The 18,472-nt window shown below is 40.2% G+C and overlaps 1 protein-coding gene across 9 annotated transcripts in view; it reads left to right on the top strand.

Moving 5' to 3' along the window:
* Window positions 1-18,472, top strand: part of UTRN (utrophin) — a 389,337-nt gene that overhangs the window by 240,891 nt on the left and 129,974 nt on the right. For 7 of the 9 annotated variants that reach the window (XM_049799497.1, XM_049799498.1, XM_049799496.1 and 4 more), the window contains 2 exons: window positions 11,112-11,284; window positions 16,498-16,654. In XM_049799497.1, the coding sequence (XP_049655454.1) occupies window positions 11,112-11,284; window positions 16,498-16,654 (330 nt within the window). Of the gene's footprint in view, window positions 1-2,510; window positions 2,619-11,111; window positions 11,285-16,497; window positions 16,655-18,472 lie in introns of those variants that run through there. The other 2 variants (XM_049799505.1, XM_049799504.1) reach the window with 1 other exon arrangement.

Here is an 18,472-nt window from a genome sequence, read left to right as displayed (position 1 = left end):
TTTCTTCTACAAATGCAGAATTTCTCAAATACTGCAGTGTGCTTTCACGTGAAAGGGCCACTGAAAAAGTTGTTATTCAGTACAATTTTCAAAGCCATTTTACTGGAAACATTGGTCTGACACTGTGTGTATATGTATATATTTGATTACCTGTTACAGAATTCTGCAAAATGGTAATTATCCGCCTCAGAGGGCATTTACATTTGCATCGAATAGTATTGAAAGATCTAGAATGTGTGCTTTTTTGATGACAGCAGAAAATCGGGAAACAAGTTATCTAAGTATGAAGACTGAGAATAAACATAAAATTAATGTTGTCTATTTGGATACAGTCCTGGAGTTATGAAGCCTCATTATAATCCAGCCTGACGCCCATTTTCATTTTGTATGCACTAGCACCTCTGAAGTGGATTTAAATGCTGTTTTCTTCCTGTTTTGCAAGGATTTTTTCTGCAAGAGCAGCAGAAAGAAGCCTTAGTGTGTATGGGAATCAGGATCCAAACTTTGTGTCTGTCTTGCAGGAGAAGAAAAGAGAGATTCTCAAATAGACATTGTAGTTAAACCTCTTACAGGGTGGTTTTACTTTCACACTCTAATGTGTTATTTTCCTTCTGTAAGTGGTTAGTTTAGAAAAGGACAGTATTTGAACATGATTTTAGATACTGTTGCATTAATAATTGGGCTTTTTGCTTCCATAAGCAGTGGAATAAATTCAGACAGTTTGTGCTTACCTGTCAGTTATGCAGTAGAGCTGGTCTAGTCCGTCGTCTTTATTTGGAAAACTTTTCTCAGTTTATTTTGCAAGCACTTCTGCAGTTTGTGTAATATGCCCACATAAAACCTACAGACACGTGGCAAAGTACAAATAAAATAAGCAAAAATCCTGCTACTCCCAATATTTATTTATTTTTTTCTCCAGAGTTTATTCTTAAAATCCGGACCCGTACTGGCTTTATCGGTATAACCCACTAGCTCAGAATAATTTTTAAGACCGTTTTCTCATTGATGACTTTATTGGTACTTCAAATGGTAGTTGGGTGAATTAAAAAGAAAGTAAAAGCAGCACGTGACTCCCAACACGGTCATAGGAGTACTAGTTATAAAGGGGTTTGCGAGCGATGGGTTGTTGGTTTGGTTTTAATTATACTTTTTCTGACTTGCTGGCAACTATTACCGAAGCTCTTTTTGCCGGTTGAGCGATGTGTGGTTGTACGGAAAGCATTAATAGGAGTTTAAATAGGCCTTCGCATGCACGCCGGCTTTCCAGTGGGAATGGTTTGCAATGGAGCGATTTCCTAGTAGCCACCCTTGGGGTGTCGGGTTTCCTGCGGGCGGGCGAAGGCTCATATGAAAACAATCTGTCTGCCCTGGAGAGCCAGCGGCAGCGGGCGCCTGTAGGCTTTGCGGAGCACCCGTTGCTTTTACGGCTCCAAAACCTGTTCAGTGACTAAATAGCTGCCTTTCCTTTGGAGGGGAAGGAAGAGGGGCGAGCGAGGGGTTTTGGGTCCGGGGTTTCTGCAGCCTTCAGGGGTGGCGGTGGTTTTCCAGCGGGGAGGCCTCCAGGAAGGGGGAGTGTGCTTGGCGTCAGAGCGGCACCACGGCTGCTGGAAGGGAGGATGCTGATTACAATAATAAACAAATGCCGGGGATAGATGACTGCGCGGCTGTCAGAACAGAGAGGACCAAAGGAGGAGATCCCCAGCGAAGGCTTTGGAGGTTGCAGCAGGATCCTTCGCTGGAGACTTTTTTTTTTTTTTTTTTGCCCTAAACAAAGGAATTGACTTTTTAAATTTCTTTTAATGGGCCTTGGCTGGTCTGTGGTGCAGCATCCCCTGGGCAAAGCGAAGCGGGCCGGAGGTGGCTTGGTTACTGCCACAGCAACAGCAGCCCGCTGGTGGCTGGCGGCGAGGAAGGCGGGGAGAGGAAAGGTGGCTCCTGTCCGGTCGCGCGGCCGTGCTTCCTAGGCTGAAGCGTGCCTCGTCCCACTCGGCTTCTCTGAAAGGCTGGCTTTTGGTGCTTTCTTTCAACAGAAGTTTCTCTGGGGATTTTTTTGGTTCTTTTTTTTTTTTCTTTGCGTTTTTTTTTCCCTCGAATGGAGCGACATGGAAGGACTTGCTCCTCCTTCCCACTCTCTGCATCCATCGTGTGCCAGCGGAGTATAGCTTCTCTCGCTCGCGGTCACTGAGACCAACCGTTGAGCTTGTGGCCTGCCCGAAGCGCTTGGAGCCTGTAGGCCACTGCCGAGGTGGGCTGGAGGCAGTCCTGGCCGGGTGTGGAGACGAGGAGATCCTCACAGCGCCATGGGGCCGGGTTAACCCTGCAAGGAGCATCACCCGGCGTCAGCGGCTCGCTCACCCTCGGGCGCCCGGCCTGCGGCAGGGAGCGGGGCCGGGGGGGCTGTGACCATGGTGCTGCCTGAACTGCCCCCGGGGGAGCACAGCCCGGGAGAGGGGCTCACGGAGAGTTTTGAGACAGTATAGGCGGAAAAAGAGAGAAACCTTTTGAAGGCTATAGGCCCGGCTTGGAGGACGTACCAGAAAAATGTAGGCTTTGGGGGACGCTTAATGATGATTGGCCTGAATTTCAGCTTACGTGAGTTGCTGACAACATTTGAAAAGGTATGATAAGCATAGTTTCATATTATTGTGCCTTTGAAAACTATGCCATAAAAAGGGCAGGTTGATGTTAAACAGGCTTTCTGTGTTGCTGGTAAGGTCCTCATGTGACCCTCGTTTGCTCTCAAATGCGGAAGTCTAATGCTGCTTTTCTTCTCCATTTCAGGTCCTACAAGATTAGTTTTAGAGCATGTGCTCTGATTGTCGTCATCTTCTCTTTTTTTCTTTTTCCTTCTTTTCTGAAGGAAATGATAGAAAAGTTTGGACTTTGCTAAGTCAAGGGCATAAGGGGACTTCCCAGGATGCCTGTGACCTTGTTTCACTATTGACATAAAGGAAGTGCTCTGCAGTTTGCTGTTAAATTTAGTTGAATGTTGTCTTAGTCAAATTGGAAGATCTCATGATGGCTTTTATAAGTAGGATTACTTCCAATATGAATGTGCCACTTTTCCCATCATTTCATCTCTTTTTTTATTCAAGCTAGTTATTCTTTCCCCTACCAGGACATTTGGTACCAGTAATGCTGAGAGACAGGAAGCTTGGCTTTGCAGTGATTGCATTGATTAGCGAGAGACATGAGACTGTTCAAAACCAGATTGTTTTCATCTAATTGTCGGCACTTCCAGTGAAACTTGGGTTGTATGTTTGTAACCATCGTTAGCTTGGCTTTGCGTACTATATTGTCTTTTGGGTTTTTTTAACATCATTTCTCCATACAGACTTGCTGTACCCTGCAAGATCAGAGTCTGTAACAAAATATATAATAGTTTATTTACACATTAAGATAAAACCCATATATACTGTGGCCATGAAGCAGGAGAGCAGATTGTAAAGCCTAATTCTGTGGTTTTCTATCCTATAGCTATAAACTGGTTTTTTTTTTGTTGTTGTTTTTGTTGTTTTGTTTTTTTTTAAATACAAATCAACACTGGTCACCAGAACAGTAGTATAATGGGTATTACTAAATGAACCTAAAAGTCTCAGAAAATAAAATTAAGCTACTTTTTTTTTTATATGGGTTTGTATAATGATTTTGGTTAATTTCAAAATCAAAATAAGCCAGGTCCTCAGAAGAATATTGTAAACTGATTTGGATTTGTTGGGTTTTTGAAACTCTTGTGTTTTTACTTTCCTACAGTAGCAAACTTTGGAGCTAATGAGACAGGTAACTGTTCAGTATCGCATCAGCATGACTCTTCCAAAAGTAGTTAATAGTAACAGCGAAAGCATTTGTGACATGATTTCTTCACTGTGTAGATCACTTGCTCCTCTCCTCCTCCCCGTCTGTCAGCTGGGCTTCTCTCTTCTCTTGTAATTGCTGCTGGTCGCCTGTAAAGATTAGGACACATGCTGGACTCTTTGAGGTGCTTCATGACATGGTTGAGACAGAAGTTTTGAAACTGATTTTTCTAATGTTTTTTGAACGATATAAGCCCTGGCATTTGCAAATTTCAGGCTCTCCCCTGTGATTATGAATATCCCAGTGTCTTATTTCATCTTGAAGGAATTGATTGTAGCAATTCTCAACAAAACCAAAACTTAACAGGTCTCACAGCTCTGTTGGATTTTTTAGCTTGAAGCTTACTGTGTTACTTTGTTGTCTGCTGTGCTGAAATTTGTAAGGTGATGTAGGAGGTAGGAGGATGCTTTGTTGCTGGAGAAGAAAATTAACATTTTAGTTGGTGAGTTTTGACCACAAATTCTAATCTGTGCTTAGTTACCAAGTTTTCTTTTTCTTTTTTTGAGCAAGTTCCCCTCCTCATCCCCAGCTTCATCTCTCTTAAGATTCCCCCCACACCCATCCTGTTCTTCCCAACTGGGGAGTTTGCTGCCAGGAGAAACAGCATTGTGACAGTGATCCTGGCTTGCAAGCTACTTTTAGCTTTCTGGACTCATTAATATATGTTGTAAGGAGAGAATTACGAGTGCTGTTACTGTGGTTGTAATGCAGAAGCCAGATGGCATTTGCAGAAGCTTGCACGGCACTCCCTTCCTATGCAAAAGCAGAGTTGCGTTACACTGGAGTGGGCAGGGCCGCTTTAGCTTTGTTCAGACACAATTATGTGACTGCTGGAATTAGTATTAACGGATTTATGATGCCCCTCAGATGATGAGTCAATGCCATGCGATGGAGCCAGAGAGGTTGTTGAAGACAGGCTGGCATTCTCAGCCTTCCTAAGTGCATCATCATTCTTGTGATGAAACAAATCCTTACCCACACCATATGTCACCTGTTAAGGTACTATCCATTAGGTTTAAGTGCAAGTTAGACAGCTTTTTGGAAACTTGAAGTGTCGGTGCAAGGCTTTTGGTAGTACAAGCATTTGAAAACTAGATGTGAAAAATATCCCAAAGTGGTTTTTCCCCAAAAAAGTTTTTTTTCCTTCCTGAAATATCTGAGAGCTTAAGTAATAATTAAATTTCTGTCATATCTAAAGCCAATTGCTTTTGTGAATTGCTTTGATCTTATACTGTAGTCATAGTGGCTGTAGTGATACCGAGTGTGGTCTGTGTATGACAGTTTAGAGAGGTTTAATGTCTGTCTTTATACATACTTCTGCCACTGGTGGATTTATGATAATGGCAATTCTGCCCAAGGGTTTTGCATGTGTACTGCTCTTCTGAATGTGAATTCATTATAAACTGATTGCTTAACAGCAACGGCCACTGCAGGCCTCTGAAACAGCAGATGGGATGAGCTTTTCTAAAGTTATGACTGTCCTCTGATACCAGAGGAGAGAATCCCTGGATGAGATAAGTACCTGATTTCTTCAGAGACTTTTCCTTTTTTAACCATCTCTTTTTACACAGCATCCCTCTCTCCTTGCTACCCCCAGCATTTGTAAGGAAGAGAGCAATAAAAATCCTGTTTCCCTTTCACGATGGCTGCTTTCATATGCCTTTATCATGCCCTAATTCTTACTCCCTCCTTAAGAGTAATCAAAAAGTGAAAAGCTCTGAGTGAAGCAGAAGCTATAGGGAACATCTGACACAGCAGTGTTCCCAGAGACAGTTGGCAGCAGCAGGTAAAATGTATCTGGTTGAATATAGACTAAACAATCTGCTATTTAAAAAAAAAAATAAAAAAAAAAAATTAAAAAATCCATTCCATTGCTACCTGCTGTGAGATCTCAAAGAAAGATGTCCTGGCTGATGTCTGTGGCATACAGTTATGTCCTTTAGTTGGCACTGATGTTTTTGTTCCAGCTGTTCCAGCTGTTCCAGCTGGAAGAGTTTTCTGCAGATACTTTGGTGAGCAGTCATCCCCTTTATTCTTGACCTCTAAAAGAGGCAAGTGTAGCATTTCTGAACATTGTCAGTGAAAGCAATGGGCAGTCATTTTTCTGGGACTTGCAATTCCCTGCACCTGCACCAAGTCTCCTGTCCTGTTCCAGTCATGGGCATGATTTGTATTGGGTGGAAGAAGTACAGAACTGTCTTGGCAAAATAGCCCAGGGGTAACTTTTGCTGGGTTATCGCAGTTTCCCAAGCTATTTTTCATTCATTAGGAGTCAACCTCAACCCTACTAACTCCTCTTAAGCTCTTCATGTGGTTCGAAAGCCACAACAGTTTGCCTGTTCTTTGGCTTGTACCTGGGGGTTAAAATTACATAGCAGTCTGTGTGACAACACAAAACACTGCTTGTCTTGTGGCACAGCATCAGCATTGGACCTGTATGTCTATTTCTTGCAGGCCACATGTGGTTCGTGTGCCCTAACTTGCCATCCCTGCTCTGTGGTCAGATGTTTATGAAAATTCAGTGGAATTCTGTTTCCTAATCAACACAAAAATAGTTAAAAATTGGGGTGTGATATAGAATTTTGCTGTGTATAGTGGGTTAAAACAAAATTGAAGTACAATGTTGGTAAGTGTTACATGTAACTGTTTTAAAAAACCCTGTGAAGTTATCATTCGGTATAGAATACTGTTGGCCTTTTTTGTAAGAGGCTAAGTAGAGTTTTGTGTCATATCATATGTGGTAAAAATCTGATTAAGGGATCTTGATAATAGAATCTGTAATGATATAGGAACATCTGTTTGTTTACCTTACAGAATAAAATAACTTTCCTGGTTTAGATCTTTGTATCATAAAGCTCAAGTCTTCTAGGATTCTTAATGGTGAGAATGGAACGGAGTAACATTCTGCATGCTGTAAAATGCATCATTTCTTCCACTTTAATTTTGGTGTGGAAATGTGGAGTTTTCTTCCACCAGTTGTGTTTTACCTTCAACAGAAGGGTTCAGGTCCTTTAAACAGGAAAATATTTTGCCTGTGTTAATGGCAGCATACCAGTGAAGACCATATAAACAAAAGCTGAAAAAAACATGAGTGGAAGTGAATATGTTAACAGCTTAGGGGGTTACAGAGTGAGTTAGACACCCTCTGAACTAATCATTCAGAAAAAAGGCAGTAGAATGCCCATTGTCATGGGAGTGCTGTTGGTTTGGCTTTTTTTTTTTGTCTTTTTAAAGGATTTTTTCTTTGCCTTTATAAAGGATTAATAGTTTCCAAAGGACAATTATGTCTGCTATTGTCACTGCTTAAAATATCCTTGCAGTCTGTAAGGAGGAAAAAAATGAAAAAAAAGTTCAATAGCTGGTTGACCTTGGAGTTGGAGTCACAAAGTTTGGTTCTGTTCAAATCTGTTCTATTTTTTCTTTCACCCTGGGCAAGTCACTCTAGTTTGCCTTTGCACAGTTGCAGTTGCCCAACTCCAGTTGGGAGTTGGAGTGAGCCAAGACTTTGGGTCCTTTTTGGAATTGCCATCTGTAGCATTATTGAGTGTCACATACCATATTTATACATTCTTTAAAGATACATGCTCTTCAGTTGTCATTATATGATAATTTAGTATTTTATTTGATTGAAATTAAAGTAAGAAGTAGGCTTTAAAATCAGATCCAAGCATAAAATGAAGGATTGAATCCAGCAGGTAAATCTTGCACCATGAGAGGGGTAAAGAGGGAGAGAAGCAAAGAAGTCTAAGTTTCAGAATGGAAATAAGCTGATTTTGAAATCACCAGACTAAAGTGGAAAAGACAGGCAGCAGTTTGATCTTAATTCTTAAAAGGAATTTGAGGAAAGTGGCAATCTTCTAGTAGCCTGGCTAAGTCGAAGTAGATATGTAGATATCAACCTAGTTATTTCTTCTCCTTTCTATCTTTCAAAACTTTGAAACTTGCACCTTGATTTATATATAGGTTGAATTCTTTCCTCAAAGAGCTTTCTTTCAATTTAAGACCTTAGTCCTGCAGCCACTTGGGCATGTAAACAAATCTGTTGACCTCATACCAGTAAATTATCAATCCAGTTTAACAGATATGTGCACATAAATATTTGCAAACTTAGCGAAATATGGCATCTCTATAGTAATACCTCCAAAAACTAAGTTGATAAAGCTATGTAACTAACTACAGTTTAAGAACTATGAATTTCTTCTGGCAAGGAGTCCTTCTCTGTTTGCACGGTATTTCTTTAGGTTTCTTTTTTCTTTTTTTTTTTCCCCTTTTTTTTCTTTACTTTGTTTTGTATGCACTAGGAGAGAGCATTCTGGCCCAGATCCCCTTTGCACTGGGCTAAGAACAACAACAGTGTGTCATGGTTGCATCCCCCTCTTTATGTGACAAAAGCAGCAGAATTTTTTTTTCTCCTTCTTCCCCTGCATCCTCCAGTGTGCTGCCCCTGTGACTCTAGATAAGGGAGCTTCCATGTGATAATAGGGAAGTGTTTATAATTGATTTTAAAGTATTGAAAAATTGAAATTGGATTAACTCTTATTAGAGTTAATCCTAGTTGGGACCTGAGCAGGGATTATCAAATTTTGGCCACATAGAGGACAATGGAGAAGAATATGGAGAATCAATGACCAAGAAAGAGAAATAATAGACCAGGATGAGCATGAATTGGAATGTGTACAGAATGGATAGAGGAGTTCTTCCCACTTTGAAATAAGAAATTCTAAGGGAGGGCAACCACAACATCTTTACAAATCTCATAAGAATTGAAAGATTATGATAACACAATGAGTAAAGGAGATTACTACCAATTGCTACGAATTACAGCAATCCTAGGACAAGATGGGAGCCCATCATCCTTGTTAGCCTTCCAACAGAGGACAATACCTGAATAAAAATCTTCAAGATCTTTTGTATCATTATTGGGGAATAACTAACTTAATGTGTCCATCTGTTGCCATTAGCCATCTTTCACATCCCACCTTCCTACTGCACTTCTTCCATGTGCATGTTGGTGTGGGACATGTTATTTGGATTTCTCTCCTTTTTTTTTTCTTCTTTTTTTTTTTGTTGAGGGCTGTGATGCTTTCTCATTCATTAACTTTGATATCAGTCCTGCTGGTTTATCCATGAGCTGGCAGTGCTTTTTTTTCCCTGGAAAATGGAAATCAGAAAAGAGAAAAAGAAGTTAATTGGCAAAGTTGATTCTTTGAACTGAGCTGTCACAACGTGGCCATCACAGACGGGACTAAAGAATGCCAACAGCAGATTACTCTTCCTTAATCAACGTAACATGATGATTGGCAACTGCAAGAATGAAACCCATTTTGAATGAAACATTTTTAAGTATGCACGCTTAAGTGTCCTCTCAAATGTAATCAGAGTTAGAATGTTTTATGAAGGTTCTCAATAGCTTTAGAATTAATATTGTGATTGTAGAATGGAAGATGAGAGATCATTTTGTTTTCAATGAAGTTTTCTTTTGTAACTTTAAAGAGGCACAGAAATGGATTTGACATGACCAGGCTTTTGTAGCATAGATTAGTGTGCAATTAAAATTGTAGCTGCTGTACATGTTTGTACCTCCTGCTGTGTGGACTTGAGCTGGGTTTTACTGGATCTACTTGCATGTTGGAGACGTAAGGACAGGAGCTGCAAATGTTTTCAGATAAGCATCTGATTTTTTTATCTGATGACTGTGCTGTCTTATTTGGGTTTGTTGGTCACCAGAGATTGCCATTTCGTTTTTTCATTTTAAATGCTGTTGCTTGTATCTATTTTCAGAATGGTGATTTTTATCAAAATTGTTAAAGACAGCAAAAGTGTCTTTTAACGTGTTTTAAAGTAGTGAAACTCAGGGCAAAGAATAGGTAGTTGTCCAAAGTCACATAGTAGCTCAGCTGAAGAGCCAGAGCTTCACTGATGCTTCCCTCCCTCTCTCTCACCTTCCCCCTCTCCCCGCTTTCCCTCTCTGTCTCTCCTCCCCCCACTTCTCCAGCTGTATCCTTCTTTTTGCTTTCTTCCCTAACTGAAGAAAGCTTTCATGCTGTCTCAGATTCATAGCTACTTTTCCACCGTTTTTAACTATCATTTGTAGATGTGCAAGCTGCCATTCTAAGATGTAGGGCTGCATCTTGAGGGCGGGGAGGTACGAGAGCCCCCTCCTTTCCTGCTCCTGGGAACAGATGGAGATTACAGAGGAGTTGTCTGGAGGAATAAAAACCTCTAAAGGATTTCAGTTCCTGAATGTCTTCCTTTGCAAAAGAAGTTTATTTACATCTGCATCAAGTTCCTGTCACAATCTTCACTGATTAATCCTATTGAGACAGCCAGTATACCTCCTGGCTCTCCACATATTTACATTGCTCTATTAGAGTATACATAGATGTATGGATGCTAGAAAGCATTGGTGGTGATGCAGGAAGTTTTGTTTGCTCTTATAATGTGTTTTAAAAATAATACTGTGCTCAGTTAGATAAAGACAACATCTGTAATGTGTTTCTTGAGGCAGATGGTAGATCAGAGAATAAAATATGTTTAATTTCTAAGGGGAGGAGAAATGAGTAAGCTGAATTGAAATCACAAGCACTGCTTTTTCTTTTCAGTATTTACTATGAAATTCAGATTATAATACATCCTGCTGTTTTATGTCTACCTCTCCATATATCACAGGCCATGGTGTACAGTAGTTGAATTGTAAAAATGGTCTTCTGGTAGCTGTAGTCATTTAGCTGCAGTTTAAGGACATAGGTTTTAGTTAAAAGCTTTCATTGCATATGACCTAAAGCACTACACAGAGTTTGAATTTCGCTAGGCTGTGTAAGGCTTCTGCGATGTTTTATTTCAGAAAGGAAGGAGAAAACGTAACTAAGGCTGAATCTATGTAATTTGTGAGCAGGAAACTATTTCTACTGCATTTGCAAATGCTGCACTGTGTGAAATGTGTGGGGGCACAGTAGACAACTAGTTACCTTCAGTGCTACAAAAGCATGCAGAGAACTTAGTTTTTATAGTTCTAAGTTCTGTTTCACGGTCACGGATGACTTTCAAACTCCTTTTCTCACACTTAAGAAAGTTAGAATTTTTATAATGATGTTAATAGGGTTGCAGGTTTTCCCCTCTGTATCTCTTTTCAGAGTCATTCAAGAAAGTTGGACTATGTTCTCTGTCCTAGTGCTTAGGAGTACTAATGAGAATAAGCTCTCCCTTCCTTTATTTAGAGAACTAAGATGTTTGGACTTTTCTTGCTGATATTTCAGGACATCCAGGCCGAGATCGATGCCCACAATGACATCTTTAGGAGCATTGATGGAAACAGACAGAAGATGGTGAAAGCCTTGGGAAATTCTGAGGAAGCTGCCCTGCTCCAGCACCGGCTTGATGACATGAACCATCGCTGGAATGACCTGAAGGCAAAGTCAGCTAACATCAGGTAATTAATGAAAATGTCAAGACATGAATGGGGCACAGTTGCTGTCTTCTAAAAGGCCTGAGAAATATGACCACAGCCATGAAGTGAAATCTCTATTTGTTTCTGTAGAGGACCCCTGAGCACAAATGTAAAAACTTGGTGTACTTGCTCATCACGCAGGCTTAACTACTTGGTCTTCTCTTTCCAGAGCTGCACAGTTGTGATTTGCCAATCTCTACTAAATTTTCCAGAAAGTATGTTGAATCTTTCCTTATTGTAAATAGATAGCAATGTCAATGAAGTAATTCTGTGAATCTACAGTTACTGTGAGGAGAAATAAGGGATTTGTTGTTGTTTTTATTTTTACCACTGAAATGAATAATTTGATAGAACTTGCATCTTAAATGTCTTAATCCATATTGGTAGTAAATTTTTTTTTTATTGCTGCTATGCAATTAGGAAATGTGTTAAAACACATATTAATCAAGGAATACATTTTATAATTTTTTGACCCTACCAGTGCCAAGCTCACTGACTGTCCAAGTGTAGTCACTGTTAAAATCTTTGTGATGTCGTTTTGGCAGTAGATACTACCATATTTATTAACATGAATAAAATTCCACATTAAAATGAATTAGGTAGAGAAGAATTTCTAGAGCTTTTAATTGCAACTGCTTGCTTGTTGATTAAAGGAAAGTGTTCTTTTAATAGAACAGAACAATGTTAAGCCTTCATATGAATTTTCCAAAGGCCAGAAAAATGAGTTGAGCCTGGAATTCCTGCACAGGAGTTTGAAAGATTGAGATAGAGGGGAAAATGTGAGATTTAGTTTTTATTTCCACTTATCCTACCACCAACCTGCTAAACAGTTATGTGAAACAGGTAAATCAGCTCTGTGGAAGCCCACGGGCAGAGCTTGAATCAGAGGAACCAAGCAGTTCAATGTGGGGGCTTGCAGAGACTGGCCCCACCACACAAGCAGTTTAAGGCAAGAGCTGTCACACTTGGGCTATTACGAGCTCTACTCACAAATAAGTTAACATGAGAGAAAGATGAAAACATGCTTATAAGATAATAACTTAGCAGCTGTGGAGTTCTAGCATGAACAATTCAGTTGCTTGGCCTTTCCTGGGGTTGATCATAATTTGGGAGAAATTGATGGCTAAAAAAAAAAGGGCCTTCAAGCTCTTTACCCTGGCCAGCTGTGAGTTCCAAGGCAGTAGTACAGAGACAGTGATTGTGCAGTGAATGCTCAAAAAAGTGGGAATACCGGCTCTTCTGAATACATACTCATCTTTTCACTTCTGCGCAGATATGGCATGTGCATCCCACTGGGCAGCAATAATGTTTGCAGTGTTTGTGTTACTCTGCTGGTACATGCAATGCTGCAGAGCCATATCACTGAGCTATGATGGGCAGGGAAGAGAATACTGGAGCAAATATGAGAGAAGTAAATTAACCTCTCAAATCTCAGTCGCCAGTGAAAGGAGTGTAGCATTTCCGAGTTCATGTATTTTGCCCTGTTCTTTGACTGCGGTTCACTTTTCTAACTTGCTCAAGAGTGATGAAAGCCTTCATAGGGAAATAACAAAACAGAGATCTGATAGGATGTCAGTGTGTTGATGCCGCTGTTTGCCTTCAACGTTTGCTTTCTTGGTGTACCTTATTTCAAGGATGAATTGGAAAGCAAAACTGTATGGAAGAGTCGTGTGAGAACAGCATATAACAGTGTTAGATGCTAGGGCTGATGATTGAAAAATCTGATTGTTTTGTTACGGGTTTTGGCTTGGGATAGTGCTTCTAAATTAAGGTTTCTCTTAAGTTTTTTAGAATATTTTCAGCTATGTGTACATAGTGACTATGTTGATTTTTAGTTGCTGAAAGTACTGCTCTCCCTTGGGCATAGCATGAGTTTTTCTTCATCACGTCATTCCTCAGAGCTGACGATGCTAGTCACTGCGTTGACTTTACTTCCTTGCTACTGTAACTAATCCAAACTGAAAAAGCAGCACTCTTGTGACTTACTTTTAAATACATGGAAACTACTTAAACCTGCACTTGCAGTGACTATGACATCACCTGAGAGAACTATACCTCTCCTTGAAATTACTCATAGACGATTCTTTCTTTTTCTCTCTTTATTATCTTATTCCCAGGAAGAAAACAAAGCTGCAGGTTTGTGTGGGTCTGCCTTGTCAAATGTTCAGGAGAGATTCTTTTCTGCTGGAGCAGGAGGTGTGAGGGTGTTAGTGTTTGGGGGAGGTTAGAGGTAAAAGTATGGGAGAAACAGAGAAGAACTCTCTATATTTAGACCACCCACCAATCTTTTTTTATTCCATGTGTTCTTTTGTTGCTAAGCAGGGAAAGTGTTACCTCCATAGCAGAAGGAAAGGCTGAGGAGGTCTCCAGCTGTGAAGAGAGCTTCTCGGGGTCAACAGAAGGGGAGTTATGTCAGAGTTGCTGCTCTTCTGGATGATTTTTATTCAGCCTGGGTGGCGGAGGGGTGGTCTCAGTCTGGTCAGCTGGTTGGGAGCATTTGTGGTTTTTAGGCTCATCCAGGATTCCCTTAAGAGTGCTTCTGAGTACCAGGCTGTTGATGCTGGGGAATATTGCTCCAACCAGTGCTCAAACCTGAACAATCATCTGTAACTGACTTGTATTTTTATCAGAGCAGATTCTTAAGCTGCCACCTGACTTGGTGAATCCCTGGAGATTGCTCATTCATTTGTCACATGAGCACAAACACCTGAAGTTTTGTTTGCAGGTTGTGTATCAACAGAAGTACCAATTCCAAACCGAAGACCAGAAATCCTGTCTTTGAAAGCAAAGCAGCCCAAGAAACATTTCAGAACTTCAACATAGTTTATTGGCTCTCTTTGATAATGTCTGTATGACAAATGTAAATGCGATACTAACACTTTATACTGAAATGCAAATTGGAGCATATCTTGGTTCCCTTGTTCCTGTGCAGCATTTGCTTTGAACTGGGTTTACTCAATGCATGTGTCTCTGCTCCCCAGGAGAATTGAATGCTTGTGTCCACTCTTCAGCTGCTGCTGTATCTTTCTCTTTATTTTCGGTATTGCTTCTGATAAGATTAGAAGGGCAACATTCAGGAAAAATACAGGCTGATGTGATACATTTTCCCTTGTGTAATTTTTTTTCCGCTTTAACATCTTTCTGACCTTTGAAGAGAGAGGTTAGCTCACTTTGTATTCAGAGAAGAATTTTTAAGTCCCTGTTAGTGTAGTCCATTTCCTCCCCACCTCTTATGGCTCTACCCCCACAAGTTTAGCTTGCACTTGACTTTGAAACCATGTGCTAGTGGTATTTTCCTACTGTCATTAATCTGGCATGCACATGAGTACTCAGTGGTAAATTACAATGCATTTAATCTGGTATCATATGCCATATCATTCACATTAATATCAAATTAGTTTTTTCACTATTAATGTTATTGCACTGTATGTTAAATTAACAGTGAGTCACCCTTAAATTGCCCTTTAACTAGCTGCAGGGTTTTTTTGCCCCCTTACAAAACTCCAATTCATTTTGTATACAAGAATTCCACTAAATAGAGAGTGCCAGTTTTGAGAAGTGAAAGCTGTTTAAATGTGATAGATACAGTAATAAATCATGATGAATAGAGATTCTGGAAATAGGCCAGGAGAGCAAAGACAGTACATTTCACTCAGGAGCTTGTTGGTCTGCAAACCAAGGCACTCAGGATGTTCTTCCCCTGTACACATATAACTGCATATGCAATAGCTCGCTTGTATTTCACTGCAGGGTGGGATGCTGGCTCAGCTGTTCAGGCCCGGACTACAAGCAGCTGGCTTCAATTCAGGGTTGAGAGAAAGGTATCAGTGAGAGCAATAAGGGATGACAGAAATCATGATGCACAAAACTGTAAGCAGTAAAATGTCACTTTTAGCAAGTATTTTACCCTCTCCCCCCTCCCGCCGCCAGGTAGTTACCTAAGCGCTTCCCTGAATGGAGTGGAAGAGAATAGGTTCCTCTTCCTAAAGTTAGTTTATCCTTTTCAGAAATGTGATTTTTTTTTTTCTGTGATTTTTTTTTTTTTTTTTTCTCCTTTGTATCTTTTTCCCTCCCATACATTCTTACTGACTGCTTTTTTGGTTCATCTATCCTAGCATCCCTGGGAGATTCCAGCATACCCAAACCTAAGCTTGCCTTGTAATTAACCTTGCAGCACATCACCCCTTCAATCCAACCATTGTGATATCAGTCCCAAATATTCATTCAAATGCCATTTGAGATGATAACACAAGAGAAGCCAGGTGAAGGTTTCAAGATGTGAGTTATAGTGAATCAGAAAAAAAAGTTAAAAAAACACGTGCAAAATAGGAAAGGGAAAAGGTAGGGAACAATAGTAAAGTTCAGTTCACTCATCTGTCAGAAGTGGGGTGGGAAGGTGCAGAGCTGGTGTCAGACTACACTAAGTAGGACTTAGCTCTACTCCATCACCTGTGTGAAGGAAATTGTTTTTTACTGGTATACACTAAGTACATGCTGGTCTCATCCATAACATAGAACGACTGCAGTAAAAGAGGGGTAGGTGGTCCCTGCCAAAGATTTCCCTGCAGCTGTGTAGGCACTGCAGGGAGAAGCCATCAAGTCAAGGTATTTTTGAAAATTATAGAAAAGGGTATTGTGGAATCTGGGGTTTTTGTCAATTAAAGTGAGGGACAGATTCACTGTGTTAATTCTCTAGTAACTCACCATCAACTAAAGATGATATGTTAAATAATCTGTGTCAGTGATGTGTTCAGCAGCACAGGCAACTTACTGTTGATCACTGCTGGGAGAACTTGCTGCTTTTGCTGCTGAAGATTCAAGGTCCTGGCATGAAAGAGTTCAGTTTTGCGGTGCTTTAGCTCACAAAATGACACTTGTACTTCCTGCGCTGTGGTGGAGGAGTCACAACAATACATAGTATTTATTTATGTTGCTGAGATGTACAGTGTTCAAGGTTTTAGCTAAGTTAAAACATCAGGTACATATTTGTCTCGGCTCACCCATTTTTCCTCTGTTTATTTTGATTCACTGTGCAAAATGTTTTGAAGTAGAGGCTTTTTAACACAGAGTTGCTTTGCTGTTAAACGCTTGAAACATTCCTATCTTAACGATGGAACAATTTTATTTATTTATTGTATTCCTGTGCTGGTTTTTGCTATTTAGGGCTTTAAGGATGCTTTTATGTTGTTTCACAGGGCTCACTTGGAGGCCAGTGCAGAGAAATGGAACAGATTGCTGACATCCCTGGAAGAGTTAATCAAATGGCTGAATGCAAAAGATGAAGAACTAAAAAAGCAAATGCCTATTGGAGGGGATGTTCCAACCTTACAGCAACAGTATGACCACTGCAGAGTAAGTTGCTTAAGTTTTATAGATAAATATGTTACTGTGAATAATAGAATGAAGCAAATTTGAGTATGGGAGAAATGATGAACAATTCCTAGTGACTAATTTCTAGAAAAAAACCTCTAGGTCTCCACCCCTTTTGCTTCCCCACCTTGCCCTGTAAAGTACAACTTAGATACACTCTATAAAATTTCATCTAAAGGATTTCTAATACATATGTTCAGTCCAAACACATTTTTTAATGTTTCCTGTTGGTTTTGGATTCCTACAGGTAGAACTGCTATTTTACTTTAAGTAAAGTTAAGCAAGGCATACAAAACTAAGAACTGAACAAGAATTGTGAAAGCAATGTTGAATGTAAATTCAGTAAAATTATGTAAAGTGGCTTTCTACATATTACTAAATTGACCAGTAATAGCAGCCCTTGCCCCCTATGCAGATTTATACTGCAAAAGATTATTCAGAAATGGTTTTTGAGAACTAAAACTTACCTGTGCCTTGTAGTGTTGTAACTATAACATGCTATTCCAGCTCTCTGGTTTTGCTAGTTCTGTTCTGGTTTTGTACCTAATAAGGGTTTTAATTCCTAAGTATTTTTTGGCAATAAAAAACTCTGTTGCATCTACAACATATCTTCATTCATGTAGAATGTAGAGTCTGTCTCACCGACTGATCAGTAATTGTTAGGACATATTTGCCATTGGACAAAATCATTCTAGTAAAGCTGGTTCCATCTTATCAACGTATTTGTTCTTCTGTATGGTGTAAACGGGGAAAGAGAACAAATGCAGCTTTATATAGCTAATTGTATAACAGCTATGTTCCCCTCTGCCAACACAACACTGATGTCTCTTCTGCTGTGGTTTTTTAGTGAGGGCAAAAATTGAATTTGGGAAAACACAGTAGTGCAGAAATACTTACTAGAATAGTGTGAGGAACTACAGTTAAAAGTAGCCTGACATGAGCAGCAGCTATGAGTCTTAACTCCAGAATAGAAGAGCTTAAGGAAATCTGCATATGTTTCTCCTTAATTTGGTCTTTTAAAATAAAGTTATTAGCATAAACTCAGGATCTTTGTTTCCTGAGAGTTCATCTCTTCCTGTTCTTATCCACTTAAATCATCATGCTCTGTTTGTAGGCACATCTGCTGTGAATATTTTATAATGATCAAATGGTGGATTACTAGTGCCAAAGAGCAATAAAAGGCTGGAACAGATCCAAATATGTTTTGAAGGAGGTCAGTGGGAGGTGATAGATCTCTACAGGTCATTTTCTAAGGGCTTGTTTGTGTCTCATGCTAGATTATAGTATATGCATGTGTGGTGGTTTGACCTTGGCTGGATGCCGGGTGCCCACCAAGCTGCTTTATCACTTGTCCGCTCAGCAGGACAAGGGGTGGGGGAGAAAATAAGATGGAAAAAACTCATGGGTCTAGATAAAGGCAGTTTAATAAAGCAAAGTCTGTGCATGGAAGCAAAGGAAAACAAAAGATTTATTCTGTACTTCCCATCAGCAGGCAACGTCCAGCCATTTCCCGGGAAGTAGGGCTTCAGCATGTGTAACAGTTCCTCTGGAAGACAAAGATTGTAATAATGAATGCCCCTCCCTCTCCTTCCTCCTTTCTCTTAGCTTTTATTGCTGAGCAGACATCATGTGGTATGGAATATCCCTTCGGTCAGTTTGGCTCCGCTGTCCTGGTGATGCCCCCTCCCAAGATCTTACCCACCTGCAGCCTACTGCTGTGGGGGTCATGTTGGAGAGCCAGTGCGAGCACTGCTCAGCGGTGGCCGAAACACTGCTGTGTTATCAACGCCTTTCTAGCCA

This window comes from Accipiter gentilis, chromosome 5 (assembly GCF_929443795.1).
Source record: "Accipiter gentilis chromosome 5, bAccGen1.1, whole genome shotgun sequence".
Taxonomy (NCBI): Eukaryota; Metazoa; Chordata; class Aves; order Accipitriformes; family Accipitridae; genus Astur; species Astur gentilis.
Note: the sequence above shows the minus strand (reverse complement) of the source record. Positions and strands in the feature narration are given on the sequence as shown.